Raw genomic sequence first — 22209 nt, 5'->3', positions numbered from 1 at the left:
ACAATTCTATGATGATACTAATTAATTCCATAAGTGGGACATGTTAATTTTAAGGAACATCAATATATTATTGTGTTTTCTAAATTTAATTATTTTAATTTAATCTAGTTTCCATAAATATTCTTCATCAAGGCATCTTTATATTATACTTTTAACCAAAATTATATAATATTTACATTAAGGTCCCTTTATCGGGTCCATCACACTGTGCTATCGATTTAAAACTATATAATATATTTAATTTGTATAAATTTCTTTAATTACATTGAAGTCCTTTGGTTTCTGGAATTAATATATAGTATTGATATCTTGTAATTATGATGAAATGTAAAATTTATTTTCAAATTATGAGACACGTTTATTACCCACTATTAATATTATTACTTTCACGATATTCTTTTTTAATATCATTACGTTCACTACTCTCGTGGTTACTATTATTTCTTTTACTAATTCCTCTATTTTTTTTTCCGTTAAATCATTATTCCCGTTAATTTTATCCGGCCTATATTTAAATAAATAAAATATTTTCTTGAGTCGATTGGTTATTTAATGTTTATACTTTTTCTCATTGTTACCACTGTTACTTTCACTACATTCTTTATTACATTCACTACTCTTACTGTCATTATTATAACCGTCACTACCACATTAATACTAATACCGTTAATTTTATTAATCTCATTGCTGCTACTATTACTTTTACTACATTTAATTTAATTTACAATTCTATGATGATACTAATTAATTCCATAAGTGGGACATGTTAATTTTAAGGAACATCAATATATTATTGTGTTTTCTAAATTTAATTATTTTAATTTAATGTAGTTTCCATAAATATTCTTCATCAAGGCATCTTTATATTATACTTTTAACCAAAATTATATAATATTTACATTAAGGTCCCTTTATCGGGTCCATCACACTGTGCTATCGATTTAAAACTATATAATATATTTAATTTGTATAAATTTCTTTAATTACATTGAAGTCCTTTGGTTTCTGGAATTAATATATAGTATTGATTGATGTCATGGTATTGGAATATGTTAGGTTTTATATACTTGCCTAATATCAAAAATAGGTTTTTTTTAATGATTTTTAGAGATAATAATGTGACGAGACAGGTGTCAGTAGCTACTCAAAGTTCTCCTTGCCTGGCCCCCTCCAAAGATTTAACTTGTATTTGGAAAATTCACGCTCTTTCAAAAATCTCGTTTTTCCATATGTTTTTGTAAACTTTGTCCGGGTACTATAAAAGACGCGCTCCACATTCTCCTTGATTGCCCTTCCTCTAAAGAGATGTGGGCTGAGTTTCCCACTAGGGATAATTTTTTTTTATCTTGACCTTCATGGTACTTGTGAATAGGGATGGCAGTCCCATCCTTACCCTGTGGATATCCATCCACCCGAAATTAAATGGGTGGGATATGGATGACGAAGTTTTTTCGAATTTAGGATAGGATATGGATATGGGTGAAATTAAGGTGGGATATGGATTATCATCTCTCACCCGCTTAACCACCCTGTGGATATCCGAAATTAATATTTATAATTAATTTTTTATTAAGTTAATAATTATTTAGGTCATTAATGATTTCCCTTCAAAAGTATATTTTTTTATCAGAAATTTTACTTAATTTTAATATCATATTGTTATTTAGGAAAAATAAAACTTGTATTTATGTGGATATTGTTATTTTCACTAATTAAAGTAACTTACTTTTGTTAGTTTAATCAATAATATAATGCGTTGGTGGTTTCTTTGTAGTTGGCGTGGAGTATTTGTATGGTCACTTGCTTTGCAAAGACACTTGTTGTTGGATATATACTAGGTTGCTATTTGCTAACGCATATTGTTATTTGAATTATGTATGCCTTTTAGTTTTATCGCCACAATTTTTTACGATATATTATCTTTAAATTTTATACGCTGTGAAAATATCCAACGGGTACCCGCTCCACCCGCTTCACCCGGTGGACATGGATATGGATGGATGAAAAAATATTAAATGGATGAGGGTGGGATATGGATGACCATAAATTAAATGGATATGGATATGGATATGGCTCCACCCCATCCATATCCCACCCATTGCCATCCCTACTTGTGAATCACCTCCAAACCATTCCGGATGGTTTGGAGGGGGCCTTGCCACGGCCTAATTTGTTTTCCTTTATGACTTGGAATTTGTGGACTCGTAGGAATAAGTGGACTTTGGGGGATTCCGTTCCCCCTCTCCATTTATGGTTGGTTAGGGTTCGGTTTTGGGCTTCAGATTGGTTCTCTAAACAACCTGTTTCTAACCTGAATAATATGGACATCAATTTTGGTTTTCAATTGCGTTCGCATCCTCCTATTGTTGACAAACTAAAAATTAATTGTAATGCTTCCTTTGCTTTGGATAAAGGGTCTGCGGGATTTACTTGTGTCTGTCGTAACCATTTGGGCAAATGGTTGGTTGTTTCGGCCATGAAAGCTAGTTGTAACTCTTCGTATAATGCTGAGTTAGTAGCTATCAAAGAGGGATTTATTCTTGCTAAGATGTTCAGTTTGCAGGGTGGTACTATTGTGACGGATTGTAAAAGAGCGGCTACTGATATTAACATTGTTCACTTGCCTTGTGACATGAGATGTAACTTGATTCTTGATTATAGCCTTATAGGGCACTATTGCAGGACTTACCCGAGTGGGACCTCGTGTTCGAGAAAAGGGAATGCAATGCTCTTGCGGACTGAATGGCAAGATGGACTCGAAAGCAACGTGGCAATGGATCAAACTTGTATTGGTGGTTGCACCCACCCTCGTTTGTTTTGAGTATTTTAATTAATGACTCAGTCTGTAATAATCCCTCTAACCCCCATTGACTCTATGTGTTTGCTCCTTAGATTGCTGGAAACTTTGTAAGTTTATGAACAAAATTAATTTAACTTAATAGGTTTCTTAACATATTAACATAACATAATAATACTCCGTAAAGCAGATCTCAGGAGAGAGAAAATTGAAAAAACCCCAAAATTAAAAAAAAAAAATCCAATTATCGTCCATCTCCTCGCCGGCGGCTACTCCGGTCGCCTCGTTGGGTCGTCGACGAGACTTCTTCAACCTTTTCTATTCCTTTCCCTCACTGTCATCCGGTGAGTTTTTCGCATTAGTTGATCGTTTGTGTTCGTATCCTTTTATCAATCGCGACTGGGTTTAGGGACTTTCGCTAAGCCGCCCACCAGCATGCCGGTTGTCAACACCTACAACCGCATCTCCGTTCTCCCCTCTAGATTGATTTTTGTCATTTTAAGGTTCGGGTTTATGCTCCATGATTTTGAACACATTCCTTCGTAATGTTAAGTCACTTTTTCTTAGAGCGGTATCTTATATGAAGTTGAAAAGGTTTTCGAAAGCTGAATTGGATCTGGTTCAGGCCTTAATGGTTGAACCTAGTAATAAAGATGTTTTAAGGGAATTAGAGGTGGTAAAAGGTCACCTCCTCATCAAGGAAAATGGTAAAAGAGTGATAGAGGTTGCTACTGAAGATTGCGTGGATGGGAACAACAAGAAGTTTGTTCATGTTTCGGCATCTGATGTGGGTATAAAAGAGAGTGAAAGCGTGGTTACGGAGGTGATGGAAGAACAAAGTGATTTGAGTATAAAGGATACCGAGAGTGTGAATATGGAAGGGACGGAGGTTCAAAGTATTTGTGCTAATAAGTCAGTTCTTGAATTCTCCAAAAAGGGAGGTGGTAGTTCCGCTTTAAGGATCCCCGCAAAATCTTATGAAAAGTTGTTGGACGGTAAAACGGTGAGCTTTTACCGTAAACGTGATTTGTCAACTTTAACAATTCGTATCCTTAAGGTTAAGACTACTAGGGAGAGTGACTTTATAAGAGAACGATGTCACAAGAAGAAGAGGAGGAATAAGAAAAAAAAGGAGAGGTCCTAAGAAGGGGAAATTTAAGATGATGGGGATATGAATGAAGACATTACCCCTTCTGATGTTATCAATGTGGAACCTGATATTCCTAGCGTATGTTTGAGCGCGTCCTCCACTGTGGCTGGGGCCGTGACATCTTGCGCATCTTTAATTTGTGACAATTTTTCTCCCTCTGGTACTCATTTCCCCCAAGGTAACACTAGGGGTGTTGTTAATGATCCAAGCGTCCCTACCTCTTTGGTGAATAAAACAGCTTCTTCAATTTGCTCCCAAGCTCCGGATGATTCTAATGACCATCAGCCTTTCGTTTTTTCAGCTCGCACTAAGAAGTGTAAGATTGCCTCGTTTGAGAAGCCATCAGGCGCCCCTTTTACTCCCCTGTTTTGCAGGTACCCTTCTATTCATCATATGCGCGAGAAACGGAGAATCGCCATTTCCAAGAAGAATCAAAGCCAGGGGGATGAATCTCCATGACACAATTTATCTACTTTCTCAAAAAGTAGACCTCTCTCCCATAAATTTCTACGTCCTCGTAGCGTAAGTGTCTCTTGTTGCAGGTACTCCTCCGAAGCTCAGTTGATAAAGAAGAGAAAAGGAATATTCGCGCAATTGGCCAGCTCTGATCGTCCCGTTAAGAAACCTTTTTTGGTTGTCAACCCCATCTATAGTATATTTTCTTATCCTAATAATGTACCTAGCCCATCTTTTAGTTATTTCTCTAGGTTGTTTAATAATTTTGCTCATGGCCTTGCATGTAAGGCAATGACTAGTTAGGATACCTCTTTTTACCGCTGTCAAAAAAAATAAAATAATAATACTCCGTAGAATATGAGTGAACTTAGAGGGTGTTTGGCATGATGGTACGTGTAACCGTGTAGGGAAGGGAAAGGTTCATTTCCTTTGTTAGTGTCTGTTTAGGTAAATCAATCATTCCCTTACCCTCCTTCTGGACTTGGCAAAACTTACCCGACCCAAACTCAACCTCCACCCGATTCTGACCTGAAACCCGAATTGACCCGAACTTATTCAAGCAGACCCAAATGCATGTTTATTATCAGAAACTGACTATTATCCCCAAATAACTTGAAAACAACCCACCCGATGACCCGAACATGACCCGAACATGACCCGAACTTATTCAAGCAGACCCAAATGCATGTTTATTATCAGAAACTGACTATTATCCCCAAATAACTTGAAAACAACCCACCCGATGACCCGAACATGACCCGAACTTATTCAAGCAGACCCAAATGCATGTTTATTATCAGAAACTGACTATTATCCCCAAATAACTTGAAAACAACCCACCCGATGACCCGAACATGACTCGAACCCAAAATAAAGCGATCATGCCCAAACTCTTACAAACCCCAACCCGAATTGACCCGGCCTAAACCCGACCTCATTAACCCCTTTTCCAGGTCTACAATCCTTACCCCCTAATCTCTAGTAGGTTATACGCCTTCGTCTTTCTTGTATAGCAAAGCGCGAAAAGTATGAAAGTTCTCAGATAATCGGAGAGGATATAAAGTTAAAGGGCGGATGAATTGAATGTGGATATATAGAAACAAAAAACACCAACATTACTGACCATATAGAATACTTGAATCTGTAGTTCTGTACTGTCAATTGTATTGAGAAATTACACACCAACTTGAAGGGAAAAAAAATCTAGTTACCAACTCTGGTGAGATGTAGACACGGGTAGCAGCAGGTTCACTGAACTGTCTGATTTGTTGCGTTCTTAAGATCGTCTGACATTGCAGAAGATATGCAGTGCGTGGCGAGAATCTCCACAGTCGCGGCTTTGGCAGCCTTTGTCCAGAGAGTTACTATCTGTGGTTGAATCCCCAATCACAGTAAATTATGTAAGACCCACTAAGAAAGCACGGGGAATTGAGTTGGGTTCGAGAGTCGAGACCATCTCATACGAGATGTAATTTTGATGCAGGATCGATTTCAAAAGAGGGGAACAGAAAGAGGCGGAAACCTGATGAGATTCTAGTTCAAACATGATAAATTCGTCCTTGCATGACTCCACCATCTTTGCCAAGCTCCTAAGATTCATCACTGGATTATTGTTAAAAGATACAACCTGCGAGTTAAGGAAGCCGAGTTAAAGACAGCAGAAGCAAGTATAAGTTGGAAAGGAAACATCAAATGAAGAATAAAAAGTAAACAAATGAATGGGACGGATGGAGTAAGTATCAACTAGTAACGTAAATAATTACGTAGGCGATTGACACTACCTACTAATTCATTCGAAAACTTCTTAGAATTAGAAGTTGACTAAATTACTAAGAAAAAATTAAACACCAAAATAACTTACTGTTGAGTTATGTTAACAAAGCCAAACTTTCTAGATAACCATCCATAAATTTTATACGGTCCTGAGTTATTGAGCAAGCCTTTTCCTTGATGGCTTTCAAGTCGTAAACAGATGCTGTCCCAGGAAGCGACAACGATTGTAAATAAAGATTACCGTTATTCGTCAAGGAAATAACAGATTTAGCATAGACATCGAGATTATAGAGCTCGACCCAGGAAAATACAGAAGTTGTTGCACTATCCTTTCGCCTAATCCATACACGAATATGTCTAGAAAGACTATCGTCACTAACAGGATAATCTACGAGTGCAAGTGAATCATATAAGACTGATAGACGCCTGATCACATACTTTATTTCCCTGTCATAGTTTACGTAAGGCAATTTGGAACAAGTCAAGGACTCCGTCGAGAGATTAAAACATAGGTAATGTGTCACATCATCCCTCGTTGAATCAACCTTATTAGCGAGCCAGTAAACGCAACCTTCAAAATTAAAGGAATGTGAAAGTTTCGACACATTCATGCCATTGTCGATCGAACCTCCCTGGGGTTTAGGTGAAGTCCATGAACGAGTACCAAGGTTATATACCATGGTTTTCAAATCACTCTTTTCCAAATTAAGTGCCACCACCTTATAAATATTACTTACCGAATCAAACCCAAACCCGAACACATCAAAACTGATCCTCTTCAACGAACCATAAAGCGGTATATCAATAACTTTCCCAATTGTTGGGTTCCATAAGAAAATCGTCCTTACAAAGTGATTGACAAAGTCAAGCGACATATTCTGGACCAACAAGACACCATCGACATAACCCTTAATAGTACGTCTACCATCATTATAATGGGATTCGCATAGTTCAATCTCCTTAATAGTCGCAAGAGTTTCACTACTTCTAATATTCACTGAACTAATGCGGCCGCAACCTGATCCATAAGATGATATGAAGTACTTACAACCATGAATGTATTTCTTGCGTAATTGATGAAGATGATGTTGATGGAAACTGCGATCACAGATAATCGAGTTCCATAGTTTACATACGACCCTTAATTTTAACAAATCTTTTGCAGGAACATATGTCAAAACTTCGAATAATAATTCCAGAGGTAAACAATCTATCGCCGTTATCATCATGCGTGATCGAGTTGAGTAGTAATTCGTACTTCAGCGCAAAGAGGGTTTTGGATATCAACTTAGGGTACGGCACGAATTAATCGTGTGCTTCACGAAGCAGTGAAGTAATGGACGTGAGGATAGTGATGGTTGATACTTACCAGCCCAGCACTCAAATGGGCTGTTTATAACTCGGTTCGGTTCGGCGAAGTTGTGAAAAGGTGAACCGAAATCAAACTGATTTATCGCAAATCCGAATTAAGAACCCAAATCTGACCCAAAATCCTAATTGACCCTGCCTATACCCGACCCGAATGTTTATTATCATAAACTGGTCGTTATGCCAATATTCCCGAATAAGTTGGAAACAACCAACTCAAATATGACATTAACCCGAAATAACCTGACTTGACCCGAATTCTTAGCAAACCTCAATTGACCCGTTTTCCAGTCTAAACTCAATCCTAGGAAGTTACGTATGATATCACAAAAATAATTTACGACACCTTTTTTCTACTTCCCATTTCTATCTTATATGTGAATAGTATTTTAATGAAATGGGAAGAACATATAGGGTATGTTTGTATTTAAATCTTAAAAACATGATATTGATTTACAAAGATGTTTGTATGTTTGTATCAAGGATATTTAAAGTGGAAAATTTTGGAACAAGGTGAATTAGGAGAAATCTTAAATCTCCTATATATAAAAGCTAAGTTTTTTAAAGCCCTCCTATTGGCTCCTTGCTTTTAAGGAAAAAATAAACTTTTCTAAAAGTGGTCTTGCACCACTAACTATCAATTCATAATTTATTTTGATTTCAACTAAGAAAATGCATGTTAACAATTCATTTACTTCTTATGTATAACCTACGATACTTCGTAATTCTTACTTTGATTGCCAATCTTTCAAAACTACTCTGTAATACTTTGTACTCTATAAACTACAACTAAAACATAAAATAAAATATTCACAAACTCTCAAACATATGGGCATTTATAAATCCGGATCAATTAATTGCCCTTTGATTGCTGTCTAGGACTTATTTTAATATCTTTTTTGATAATATACACCTAACATATGACTAAATTTTTTCTAAAAACACATGGTTTATATATACAACAACAACAACAACATCAGAGCCTTAATCCCAAAATGATTTGGGGTCGGCTGACATGAATCATCCTTTCGAACCGTCCATGGGTGAACGCACGCCTCAAAATGCGAATAAAAAAAAGGGAAGATGAAAAACAAAAAGGAAGAACGAAAATGTAATGGAAAGTCAAGGTAAACTTAGGGGTTTTAAAATCGAATTCCGTCTTTCTTTTATAAAAACTTAAAATTTAAATCGAGAGAAAAGATTAAAACGATTTTTAAAAACCGAAATAGAGTTAAGGCTCCGGAATGAACCAGGTAAAATCTATAAGAAAGTGGTTGGTGAAAAAGTGTAATAAAGGTATCACAGAAAATGAATATAACAGACCAAATAGGTCTTTTTTTTTAAATCATTTCAATCTTAAATACAAAGCACCTCGATACTACTCCCTCCAAATATATGTTCTTCCCATTTCTCTATTATATGTGAATAGTATTTTAATGAAATGGGAAGAACATATAGGGTATGTTTGTATTTCAATCTTAAAAAGATGATGTTGCTTTACAAAGATGTTCGTATGTTTGTATCAAGGATAGTTAAAGTGGAAAATTTTGGAACAAGGTAAATTAGGAGAAATCTTAAATCTCCTATATATAAAAGCCAAGTTTTTTAAAGCCCTCCTATTGGCTCCTTGCTTTTAAGGAAAAAATAAACTTTTCTAAAAGTGGTCTTGCACCACTAACTATCAATTCAGATTTTATTTTGATTTCAACTAAGAAAATACATGTTAACAATTCATTTACTTCTTATGTATAACCTACGATACTCCGTAATTCTTACTTTGATTGTCGATCTTTCAAAAATACTCTGTAATACCTTGTACTCTATAAACTACAACTAAAAACATAAAATAAAATATTCACAAACTCTCAAACATATGGGCATTTATAAATCCGGATCAATGAATTGCTCTTTGATTGTTGTCTAGGGCTTATTTTAATATCTTTTTTGATAATATACACCTAACATATGACTAAAATTTTTCTAAAAAAACACCGTGTATATATATAAACCAAAAAACATCAATTAGACTAATCCATTGAAAATAAATATAACAGACCAAATAGGTTTTTTTTTTTTTAAAATCATTTCAATCTTAAATACAAAGCACTTGGATATCACGGGGATATCACTCCCTCCAAATATATGTTCTTCCCATTTCTCTATTATATGTGAATAGTATTTTAATGAAATGGGAAGAACATATATGGTATGTTTGTATTTCAATCTTAAAAACATGATGTTGCTTTACAAAGATGTTTGTATGTTTGTATCAAGGATAGTTAAAGTGGAAAATTTTGGAATAAGGTAAGTTAGGAGAAATCTTAAATTTTCGAATAGGGTAAATTAGGAAAATTTTGGTACTCTATGACGTCACCATATCCGTATTAACTACTAACATATTTCGTATATCATAATCTTAATATCAATCCATGCATTTTTTTGCACGGGGCTAAAACTAGTAGATAAAAGATGCAATGTTTTACAAATTAAGTCATATACTATTTGATATTAATATATTAGTCACATTAATTACCTATAGTACTTAATTGAAAAAATAATTTAAAAATTAAGTTTGTTTTAATAATTTTTGTTATAATAAATGATATTAAAGTTACTCCTGTATAAATTTGATTTTTTAACAAGTTATTACACAATTAATACGTATTCGCAAAGGTAGTGTAAACCTGTAAATGTGTAATTAGACCTGACAAATGAGTCAATCGGATTGAGTTCGGGTCAGGTCAATTCGAGTTGCCAAGAATTTGGGTTCAGGTCATTTGAGATGGGTTATTCTCATCTCAAGTTATTTGAGGACGGATAACGGACAATATGTGATGATAAACATTTTGGTCGGATTGAATAAGGTCGGGTCAATTTGGATGCGGGTAGGGTTATTTAGGTCATGTTAGTTTTACCAGATCTAATTAAAATACCACCTTAGAGAAGACTTATTACTAAAACCGAAATTTTAATTATGTGGAGTTCATGTTGATCGTTGTTCTCTCTAGGGGTGAGCAAAACCGGATATCCGATACGGTTTTCCAGTTTTTTAAATCTCCTTTTTTAGTGTCCTTATCCAATACGGTTTTTCCGTATATACGGAAACCGTATATCCGGTTTTTCCGTATATCTGGTATCCGGTTTTCAGCCCCACTTATGTAATTTAATATTTTTTTTTTTTTAGTGTGATTGTTGATTTTTTTTAGTAGTTTTAAAGTGTGTTAAAAAGTTATAAGAGTAAATAAAGTTTAATACTAATAAAGTTTAATACTAATAAGGTTTAATTATCAACATATATTGGATATTTTATATTTTGTGATTTATGTATATATATTTTTTAATATTTTATTCTAGAAAAAAGGCAACCGTATCGAATAATGTATATCCGGTATAATATTTTGCCGATCCTTATCCGATACGGTTTTTAAAGAACCATATCGGATATCCAGAAATTCGTATCAGATATCCGGAAATTCGTATCGGATATCCGAAAATTCGTATAATTAAATTCGTATAGCGTATCGGATACGTATAATAAAACCGTATCGTGTAGTTTTGCTCAGCCCTAGTTCTCTCGTGTTATTGAGGGCTATGGTTTTTTGGTGGGTACGGCAAAGAGAATGGAGAGTCTTGGATCCTCAAATGTAGATTATGAGAACAAGAGTTAACTCTTAAGTGGTAAGAGCTCTCTTACCCCAATTATGAAGTTAGGGGTTCTATTTCACCACGGGAAACAGTGCACTCATTTGAACCAAAAAAAAATGCAGATTATGGTATTATTATGATTTTTATGAATGCCGTTCAAGACAAGTGTTGAAAATTGTGTTGACTGACTAGTGACTGCTACTTCCTACTCTAAAGCTTGAGAACAATGAATCTTGTTTAACGGTGAGATCCCAAAAACAAATTAAACAACTTTCACAAACCAAATCCTATTAAACTCCTACATTCTGTCCAATTTCATGTACGACTCGATTTCTGCCTCAGCATTATCGATTAGTTTCGAGTGAGTACCTAATTTGAAACTTATCCAGAAATGGCTAGCTCAAATGACAATGTTGAGCCTATTAACAACACATCTCACGTTTCAGCTCATGAATCATGGATTGAAGGCTCAAGCTCGGAAATGGAATGAATATCGTCCGAGTTAAATATTATTATTATTAGAATTTAGAATAATTATTATGTTATTTCCTAAATTTGCAGAATAAGTTAGTTTAAGTTATTTCCTAATTTCAGTTTGCAATAGTTAGTCCTATTAGCTTTAGGAAAGTCGGAATTATTTTATTTGGTCAGTTAGGGCGTGTGTTAGGGCGTGTGTTAGTTGGCTGTTTTGAGTCGGGTTTGCTCAGCCTGTATAAGGGATTGTAATTAGCTTCTCAGAAAAAGAACGTATGATTGAAATAAGAAAACCCTAGTATTTTTGCTGTGTGCAAATTGATGAATCGGATTGGCGCGTTTGATCCAAAATCGTTCTTGCTTGACGCGTTCGGGCATTAACACGATTGCTATTCAATAGGTCTTGAATAACAATCACCATTGAACGATCTATAGGTCTAGATCGGGCAAATATCATCCTTGTGTTCATTAGTTATCGTTGGTACTCGGGGTTGCTGGGTATTCTGGAATTTGTGATCAATTTAGGTAACGAGTATTGTGTTGCTTCCGCGAATTAACGGAAGTTCTTAACTTTCGTATCAGAAACACTTGAGCAAGGTATTATACATTATTACTTCCAGAGAAAGATAAATCGTACCTGAGTGTTGACGATATCTTCATATCCGATGTTAATATCAGCTGCAAGAACCTATTAACAATAAAGAACAAGCCAAGCAAAGATTAAATCAACCTAATAACAATAAAGAACATTTTTGTTGTTTGATGTAATGGGAGATTCGGAACCTGTGATATAACAACAAGCTCTTCATCTTTTGATTGCGCCATTGAATGCAACAGTTTGTCCAAAATCTTGACTGGAGCATCATTCTCATCTCGATACTGTCAGAATTTCAACCCGAAAAGCAGAAATTCAGAAAACAGGATACAATTATGTGTAGAAACTGAATTTAAGAGAATACAGGGGATACTGCAGGATAAAACAATGCAAAGTCGAACCTCTGAACGGAGATACGGGACTGAGACAGTTGTAAAAACAAACCCTGCAACTATGTAATAGGAGGGAGCTCTACCCTCCCAGTGCACTGGAATGAGCCTCCTGTGAGTGCCAAGTTCGAAGTTGAATTTGTACATCGCTGAATTGCGTAGCACCTTGATTTCAGCATTATCTCCGATGTATTTCTGAGAAATGAGGTAACTATAGCCTATACGCTCCCCGTGCCTGAAAGGAACTTATCAACAAATACATAGATTTTAGCTAGACTCCATTCAGAGTATAAAAATGCTTATGTAACGGAATTATTTCTCGTTATATAACACCCACACAAGAAAACCAATACTTTAGCGCGTCAACTGAATTTCCAAATTATTAAAATTAATGAAATATTTTCTCGTCAAATAAAATTTCCTGAAACGGCAATTGAATACAACATAAAAAATACAGTTAATTAGCAAACAACAATACTAAGATAAGATTAGGTACCTGTTCCATCATTTGCAATATCAACCCCATCAAAACTAAGAATAACATCGGATGGCTGTAAAACCTTGGACTCGTGAGAAGTAGGTTCGACAAGTTTGATACGTATACCCTTTTGATCCAAATTCATCCCCATTGCCATGCGTGTGTGAGGATTCTCCAACTTCTGCCACTCGATTCCAAGAATTGGGAAACCTGAATAACAGTAATCATACATGTCAGACATCGCACGATCAGACATTTATCAAGTTTATTCGTCATTAACCTACCAGTATATGCTCCATTCCTTTCATAATCACGGATAAAATGCAACACAATAGGTGTAGGTATAACATAACCAATATTCTCCACATTTCCATCTTTCAATGACTGAAATGCTACGCCAACACACTTGCCCTTGTCGTTGAAGGCAGGTCCACCAGAATTGCCAGAGTTTATGGCAGCATCAATCTACATTGAGGACCAAAAAAAAGTAATAAATATTACAGCAAACGACCGTGATTAATCATGATATACACCTATCAAAAGCTGACTCGACCCACAAACCTGAACTGAACTATTATTTCAGGTTAGGAACCCGAAATCATGAACCTATGACCTAGAGACTCAAACCTGAAACGACCCGTAAATTTAGGATTAGGGTCAAAGATTAATAGCTCAATGGAGTAATGGACCCGTTAACATGTATATGCATCTTTAACCTGCAGGCCAAGTAGCTCAGTGGAGCCATGAACATAAGACAAAATCTCTATTCGCGAAACCACTCCACTGGTCACAGAGATGGTATCCCCTCCGATTGGGTAGCCGACAACTGTCACTCCGTCCTGTAGCGTTGGGAGCTTCCCGAACTCCACTGGTGAAACTCCTCGCCAGAACTCATCATTACTGACAGTAAGCAGAGCTGAAAAATTCATAAGCATAGAAAACATCAGGTAAACTCAAGAAACGAGATACGGCCACATCAGCTTACTAGGCAATAAAAACAGGATAAATATTGTATTTTCTACAGCAGGATTTGTTAAATGAACAAAGATCATACCGAGATCGCATTCATTCCCAATGGCAAGAACAGTAGCTACATACTTGGTGTCAGAACCCCGCTTCTTGAGCTTGACATGAGTATTATATTTCACAGAATGAGCATTCGTCAGAATCCTCTTCTCTCCAATTATAAACCCGGTACTTGAAGAGCTGGTCTGCCTCTTCATTTGCCAGGGACGCGAGAAATTTGGCCTTGTATGAACACAAAAAACCTTCACTACAGCATCCATCAACGACACAACAGATGCTGACAGTGAACCGACATCATGAGCATCCTCCCCATTCCTATCCACATAAGCACCATGGCCATGACACATATTGTGGTTTCGGAGCTGGATATCTTGTGGTTCTGACTGTGGGACCACATTGGTAGAAGTTACACTGCCATTTGACATTGTTAACAACACCGTTATTACAGAGTTGGTTTATGGCTGTCTCATGTTACCGAGCTCAGTATTTATACGATGCCTTGGTCCCAAAATAGTCGGTGTAGGCTAAGATGAACCGTACAAAATACAAATGAATTGAAAGGTTCCATATATAAAATGTGAGTAAATATTGTTCGTCGTGAAAAGGGGAGGTGGCTAATGCAATTCTCATTAGAAAGGAGTCCTTTGACATTGAAAGTGGACTTTATGAAAGAGTAGCACCCTTGATTAGATTAAAACCCCAGTTTTCTACTCAAAAGTAGCCATCAACCATACTACATACGACACACGGCACACACCAACAAACAATAGAACTTCATGTATGAGGAAATCACTTAAAAGAAAGGATAAACTAAACAAAATCAGGATTAAAAAGCTTCACATTATTGATGTAGGGGAGGATCCTATTTACAGGATGCCAAGACGAAATTAAATCTATATAAACAATCTTGAATGGACTTATATTCTCTAGAACATAATCTCTAAAGGGAAATCACAATGTTATTCTAATCACCACTAACTGTAATATTTTACACATATTTCCGGAACACTGCATTTGTTGGAAAGTCTGTGAAGGTGGCCATTGCACCGGAATGCATAGGCATTAGGCAAGTGAACGTACGACTTGGTTAATGATAAAATCATGTAGAAACCGCGGCTTTCCTTTGAATTTAAAGCGACCCTTACATAGTTACATTTGCCTTGGGTTTCACGAAATTTCTCCTAGGATATAAGACTATCACATCATTTTGTCCAAAAACCTGTAAACCCGAAAACCATTTATGTTGTTAGAACATGCAAACGGATCGGGCCACACCCAAACGGAAGAGAGACGGACCACTCGATAACACAAGGGAGGTTTCATCCTTAAACCAATTGGCTACGGGAGGAATAGCCCCTTGGTTATAAACTAGTCCAATCTCTCTTTCTCTAACAATGTGGACAACCTCACATGTGGGTTTATATATTCCAACATATTCTCTCCGTCCCGTCCCTGTCATTTGTTGTTCTATTTCATTTTGGGTGTCTCGGTCAATTGTTGGCCTCCTCCTCTTTCCTTGGTCTTTGTGCCAAAACCAAAGGACAACAAATAACCGGGACGGAGGGAGTATGTGATTGTGGACCCACACTCCTGAGCTCACATTGTAGCGTTCCGAGATTACATTGACTACGGATGAATCCCGACTATACTCAAATGAATTGATGATTCACTTAAATCATCAACAGCATTTTCATCCATCAATTCATATCAGAGTTATGAAGAAACATATGAGAAATTCACAAATTCTCATTTAAGATGTAAACTATCCGTCTTAATCTTAAACGGATCAAACCCACTACTTATAATCTTGATTAAATACATAATATTCTCTCCGTTTCAATCATTTGTTTGCCTTGATTAAAATATAACTCACAGAGAATAAAAAAAGGCATTTCTAAACTTGAAAGCCATACTTTTGAGTAAGAAATTAGGGACATGCATATAAAAAGCAGCTACTGCATAACAAATAAATTAAAGGAAAAGTGAAGAATTTAGAGGAGAAAAACTTATCTTGGCCAAATTGATGCTACCCTGAGTTTTGCTTGATAATTACGGATGAATCGACTCCGTCCGTGAGTTCACTTAGAGTTTCGTGCTTATTGGGTCGGATCGAGTCGAGTCGGGTTTACACAATCAGATAATATGAAGTCATGCTTGCGGGTTGACCCGGTTGTCTACCCACCGAATCTTAGATGTATCCATTTTGCATAATCTTAGGCCTATTCTATTGAATAAAATTTGTCAAAATTGAACTGATCTGAAATGAATTTAATAGAGCTGTACTAAAAGGAAATACGGAAGTGGTGATTAGCCCCCACAATTTTAGTAATTGTGAGATTAGACCCCATAATTTATAAATGTAGTAATTAGCCCCCATAACCTTAATAAAAAGTGAGATTCAACCCAATTTTTTATTTTCAACAAAAATTGTACCAAAAAATTCAAATTTCATTCATCAATACAATTTATAAGTATAGAATAATAGTTACTAAAAATTTAAAATTGTGTATGCAATTTATTACACATTAGATATTTGAATGAATTAAATAAACTTGTAAACGTACTCTCTCATATGTATGTGAATTATAATAAAATTAATAAAAAAATAATAAAAATATCCTAAAAATTGTGTTAATAAATTAAATAAATACTTTTACAATGTTAATAATTATTTAATGTACAATGAGCTTATATATAAAATGATATGATATGATTTATGTTGAAAAGAAAATTTGAGTTAGATTTCACTTTTTGTCAAAGTAATAGGGTCTAATTACTACATTTATAAGTTATGGGCTTAATCTCACAATTGCCCAAAGTTATGGAGGTTAAAAGGAACTCAACTTATTAAGATGGTGGACACAAAATGGGACATAAAAATTGGACAAATGACCCTAATTCCTTGGACAGATGATTCTAATTCCTCTTAAGGTGGATCCGATAGCTAATAACTTTCACTTTTTTCACATATCCGTAAAAATAAAAATAATGTTGATTATATTTAAGAAAATATAATTAGTCTTGTGTAAGATAATTTTACACAAAAATAATGTAAAACGAATCTAAATATAACCATATCAATGGCTAAAATTAGCTATTACTCCGTAGAAGTTTTTATTTCATAATAATATTATATAAAGCCGCATTACAAAAGTATTTGTGCGAAAAAACAAACCATTTTTCATTTTAATTCCCTTATTAAAAAAGATTGGCCTACATTCCAAACTAGAGAAATGATTGAAGAAGGGTACTTTGTTTGTTTTCATGATTAAGGGATAACTTAGGGTGGAAATACCAACTACAAAAGTGGGCATGACCGACCATGCCTTTCTAATAGGTTCACATCCACCTAATACTTGTATCAATTACGAGTACTCCCCTTTAGGGACCCCTACGTGTGTTTCTTAAGTCTTCCCTACATTTATGATTCCGCCATTGTTTTAGTGGCGGATCTTGAAATAAAATATAAAAAGGTAAACATTTATTATAATAAAAGTAGACATAATCGATCATGGCTTTTGCATGGATCTTGAGATAAACAATAAAAAGTAGAAATTTAGACAACCAAATTGTGTTTACTTGATTACTATCAGTCTATTAATGCTCGATAGTTTATTTACTTCCTCCGTACCACACTAAAGGTAACGTAGGGAAAAGTGGAGTATTTAAGAAAATGTGGAAAAAGTAAGGGTAAAGAGGGACAAAAATAGGTGGGGTATGTAATTGTGGGTTTAAGTGTGGGTTAGTAGGTGGGATATGTAATGACATTTTGTGTAAATATCAAATGGGTATAAGGATAAATTGGTAATGTTGTGGGCCAAATAAGGAATGTTACCTTTGGTGTGGTACGTCCGTTTATAGTAAATGTTACATTTGGTCTGGTACTGGGGGAGTATTAAATAAAGACCGTCTGATCAACAAATGTCGGTTACAAATTACCTTGGTATTCAAAAAAAAAAAAAAAAGATAATATGTAGCCAATCGTTAATTGAGATAATTAAGATTGTAGTGAATCTTTTGAAGATGTGTGTAAGATTACAATTGTAAGAAACTTAAGCTCAAATGGCGCCCGCCATGTTTCGTTCATAAGTTAATCTATTAGGAGCAGGCCGGGGCGGAGCCATTGTATATTTGTATGGGCTATATGAGCTATATATAGCCCCATATACTTTTACGATAAATAATTTTGACTTGCACAATTTTTTAAATCAGTCAAGTGGCTAAGTTGGTTGGAAGATAATTTCTAAAGCAAAGCAAAAGGGAGGTATTGTGAGGGTGTGGGTTCGATTCTATTGCAAAATTATTTCTGGGTGTACTTGAGTAAGAAGGAACTTTACCCATCTTTTTTCCCATATTTTATTCTAAATTAATTGTCCTATTTCTAAATTTAGTTTGTTAAATGAGTGTATCATATATTCTGTATTTATTTCAAGCTAACTTTGTTATATGAAAAAACTCTTGAATATATTTACGGTAAGACCATATTAAGTAATTATTTATTTTAAGTTAATTTTGTTATATAAACAAATCTCGAATCTGTTTAAGATAAGACCATATTTAGAATTTGTTTAAATTTAAACATCTAGTTAAATTGGCTAAATGTTTACTTTTTATCATATTATATTTTTTAATCATCTATATTACTCCCTCCACACACTTATTTTCACCCCATTTAATAAAATATTCCTCACATATATTATAGAAATAGGGTGAAAACAAATGTGCGGTGGGAGTACATGATTGACCAAATAAACTAGAAAATTATTCCAAGTCGAAAGTACAGATTAGAAATCCATTTTAGACTCCATATCAAGCTTATACATTATCAATTTCTCCCCCCAAGTTACAAATATTGGCTTTGTCACTATCTTGAACCTAAAAAAAAATTATACTTTAAAATCTAGCCCTACGTGTTTTCAAATCCTGACTCCGTCCTTAATTATGAGTCGAAGTTTACTATCCTTTTTTATTGGTCCTACAATTCCTTTCTCAAGTGTTATACTCTACATTATGTTTATTTCTAAATTTTGTTCCTAGCGTGCTTAATTGGATCTGGTTTGGGTTGAAGAGTTCATAATCTATTTACATGTAATACGAATACAAATCTAATACAATCCGATCTGTTTGTCAGATCTGGTATCATCCGACATTTTGATCTTATGTTAGCTTTTAATGATAACCAAATAAAGCTATGGTTTACCTAGAAAAAAATCTGACCCCTTAAAATGGTATTAATAACTGCAAAACCTTGCATACCATGTCATGATGCAGTAGAGATCATCTTTTTTTTTTATTAGGTAAGGAAATTAGGTTGATCCTCTAGGGTATGACCAACTTATCTCATCCTTTCGAATGAGGGAGTAAGTTGAAGCCACCGGCTATCAAACCACCTCGAAAGAGCTGGACATGAATGTCCAATAGTAGCCATGAAGTCAGCAACCTTGTTGGCTTCACGAAAGCAATGTTTAATTATCACTTCATCGGAAAAATGAAGGTCTAATTTCACATCCTTGATAATACTAGAAATTTCCCAAGGAATTTGTCAAGTACCTCGAATTGAGTTAATAACACATAAATTATTACCCCCCACAATTAACTTTAAGATTCCTAAGTATTTAGCTGCTAAAATACCTTCTTTTAAAGCGAAAGCTTCCGCAACGAGGATACTATTGGATCCGCATTTGTTTGCTCCCAACAAAACGACTTTACCATCGTGATCTCTTATAGAATATCCTCAATAGAGATCATCTATCTCATTTCATGTCTCGTCATTTTTCCTAATGACACATAAACACTTTATTATATATTATTGTCATTTCTATCATTTAAAGTGTGATGTGTCAAGATGTTAAAGCGATGGGACATAAAAGTGGAGAAGGTGATCTCAACTACCAGGATGACAAATTTTAAGGGGTCGGATTAATAAAATATAACATTGGTTCAAATTCACAAATAATACTATACAACCAGTTGTATAATAAGCATTGTACAACCCTATACATTAATCTGAGCTTATGTGTAATTTTTTTGAGTTTTGTAAGAGTTTATTTATTTTTGTTTAAGTGTGTGAGTTCAAAAACTTTACAACATAGCTCAGATTCTTCTAAACAAAACTCGAAAATTTTAATACACAGCTCAGATTCTGCATCATACAACTGCATACAACAGGTTGTATAACCTACTCATTGGTTCAAATTACTCTATAAATTAAATCCAAAAATTTTATATATTAATCCATTCATGCATCTCCCTTAAACTAAAAGAATAAGAGATTTCTAAAGTTTTCCCGCTTAAATGAATTAGGTTATAAATGGGTTTCATAACATCATATCTACAACTGGGTCATTTTCGACATAAGCTATAAATGGGCTTCATAATATCATATATCTACAACTGGACCATACTAAATAATTTCATACAATATATAATTCTATACCATTTAAAAAGGGATGTGCTAATATTCTTTTAACTTGCATCCCCCCTTATACTAACAGAATAAGAGTTCTCATAATTTTCCCGCCTAAATTAATTTGGCTATAATTAGGCTTTTATTATAACATATCTGTTATTGAGCTTTCATTATCTTATATCTACATCTGGATTATAATGAACTTTTCTTTTCCACCGATTAATACAAAATATTAATTATAATAAATTTACAATTAAATTTCAAATTGAGTTAAATATCATTTTTGTTATTATTTTCTTTAATGTTTCTATCTAAAATTTACATGACTAAAATGTGTCAACTTACAAAAAAAGACAAAAAAAAATACTAATGATTAGTGGAAAAATCAAGGATGGACCGTCATCCACCTTTCCAAAATCAGTGTAAATCCAAACTCCCATTAAGCAGCAAGCTACCCAACCTGCATAAATTAATAGCAACTCCATAAAAGTCAGCCTAGGCACATCAATTAGTTTGGGTTTGTTTCTAAATCAAATTAATTATAGATTTAACATCGTTGTTAATTCATTAATTATAGATTTAACATCGTTGTTAATACATCAACCTTTTCAGTGAGTGAATTAAGAGAGCAAATCCTCTATCTCATTTCATGTCCATCTTGTGTTCCATTACCTCTCCTAATGACACATTAGCACTTTGATATATAATATTACCATTTTTATTATTTCAAGTGTGATGTGTCAAGATCTTACAGAAATGAGACACAAGATGTGACATAAAAGTGGGACAGGTGATCTCTACTGGTGAATTAATTAGTGTTGGCAAATAGTAAATGACTCGATAACTATATACAAATACGACATAAATTTAACGGACTTGGGATGAGATAATTTAACTCATTTAAGTAATTGAGTCGATAGAATATGACATGACAGTTAAATGGGTCGGGTTAGGGTGGTTGGGTTGGGGTCTTATAACACGAACATATTTAAATGACCCGTTTATTTTATGACTGGATTGAAATGAGGATCGATTAACATGTTAACCCGTTTAACCCATATGACATGTTGAAATCCAACCTCTTTTTTTACCCGCACATTTAAAAGAGGAAATAATTTAGTTTTTTCTTCACATTTTTATTTAATTTTTTTTTACTTCACACTTTGATTAAGTCATCTTAGATTTAAAAGAAGTTGAATAGGCCGTTTAGGTTAAATATGTCATTCTGGGTTAAACATTTCATTCGGCTTAAATAAGCTACCTGAATTGAGTAAGAACAGCTTGAGTTGTTCAAAAACAAATGATTTAAACAAGTCAGGTTAAGTTATAGGATTATTTCATAGGAATAATCCATCCTATAGGTGCCCTGCAAATATCACTCCATCCTATCAGTAATTCCAATTAAATCCATCCTATCCACCATTCTTCCCATAACACTCTTGGTAGACGGGCAACCTGAAGAACAGGTCACCCTTATTATTTTTAGGTAAAAAGCAATACGTCATTCCTTATTTTCCATTAACTTCACCTTCCTCCATAATTGTTCTACCCTTCACGCTTCACCCTCCACCAACCCAACCACCACTCTGCCGCCAAATCTCAACACCCTACCTTCACCACCGGAAAAATACGTTGGAACAAACCTCCAC

The 22209-nt window shown here is 34.7% G+C and overlaps 1 protein-coding gene across 2 annotated transcripts; it reads right to left on the bottom strand.

Moving 5' to 3' along the window:
* Positions 1-5514: 5514 nt before the first annotated feature.
* LOC141653128 (protease Do-like 9) lies at positions 5515-15381 on the bottom strand. Of its 2 annotated transcripts, XM_074460789.1 has the most exons (10): positions 15297-15381; positions 14180-14562; positions 13842-14041; positions 13410-13590; positions 13144-13335; positions 12660-12892; positions 12447-12542; positions 12301-12351; positions 5926-6030; positions 5515-5771 (listed from the first exon to the last, which is right to left on the bottom strand). In XM_074460789.1, exons 2-10 carry the CDS (start codon positions 14496-14498, stop codon positions 5652-5654), a joined length of 1497 nt encoding a protein of 498 aa, XP_074316890.1. In that variant the 5' UTR covers positions 14499-14562; positions 15297-15381; the 3' UTR covers positions 5515-5651. The 2 variants fall into 2 exon arrangements, with proteins under 2 accessions (XP_074316890.1, XP_074316889.1); XM_074460788.1 differs by lacking the exon at positions 15297-15381 and having other exon boundaries at positions 14180-14706.
* Positions 15382-22209: the final 6828 nt, after the last annotated feature.

The sequence above is a fragment of the Silene latifolia genome, chromosome 4 (assembly GCF_048544455.1).
Source record: "Silene latifolia isolate original U9 population chromosome 4, ASM4854445v1, whole genome shotgun sequence".
NCBI classification, from domain to species: domain Eukaryota; kingdom Viridiplantae; phylum Streptophyta; class Magnoliopsida; order Caryophyllales; family Caryophyllaceae; genus Silene; species Silene latifolia.
Note: the sequence above shows the minus strand (reverse complement) of the source record. Positions and strands in the feature narration are given on the sequence as shown.

What these genes read in the sequence shown, in the direction of transcription:
- LOC141653128 (XM_074460788.1), bottom strand. Translation starts at nt 14,576, where the DNA reads ATGTCAAATGGCAGTGTAACTTCTACCAATGTGGTCCCACAGTCAGAA. An exon ending in AAGGAATGGAGCATATACTG is followed by an intron (nt 13,336 to 13,409) that starts GTAGGTTAATGA and finishes ACTGTTATTCAG; the next exon opens with GTTTCCCAATTCTTGGAATC. An exon ending in AGCTTGTTGTTATATCACAG is followed by an intron (nt 12,352 to 12,446) that starts GTTCCGAATCTC and finishes TATTGTTAATAG; the next exon opens with GTTCTTGCAGCTGATATTAA.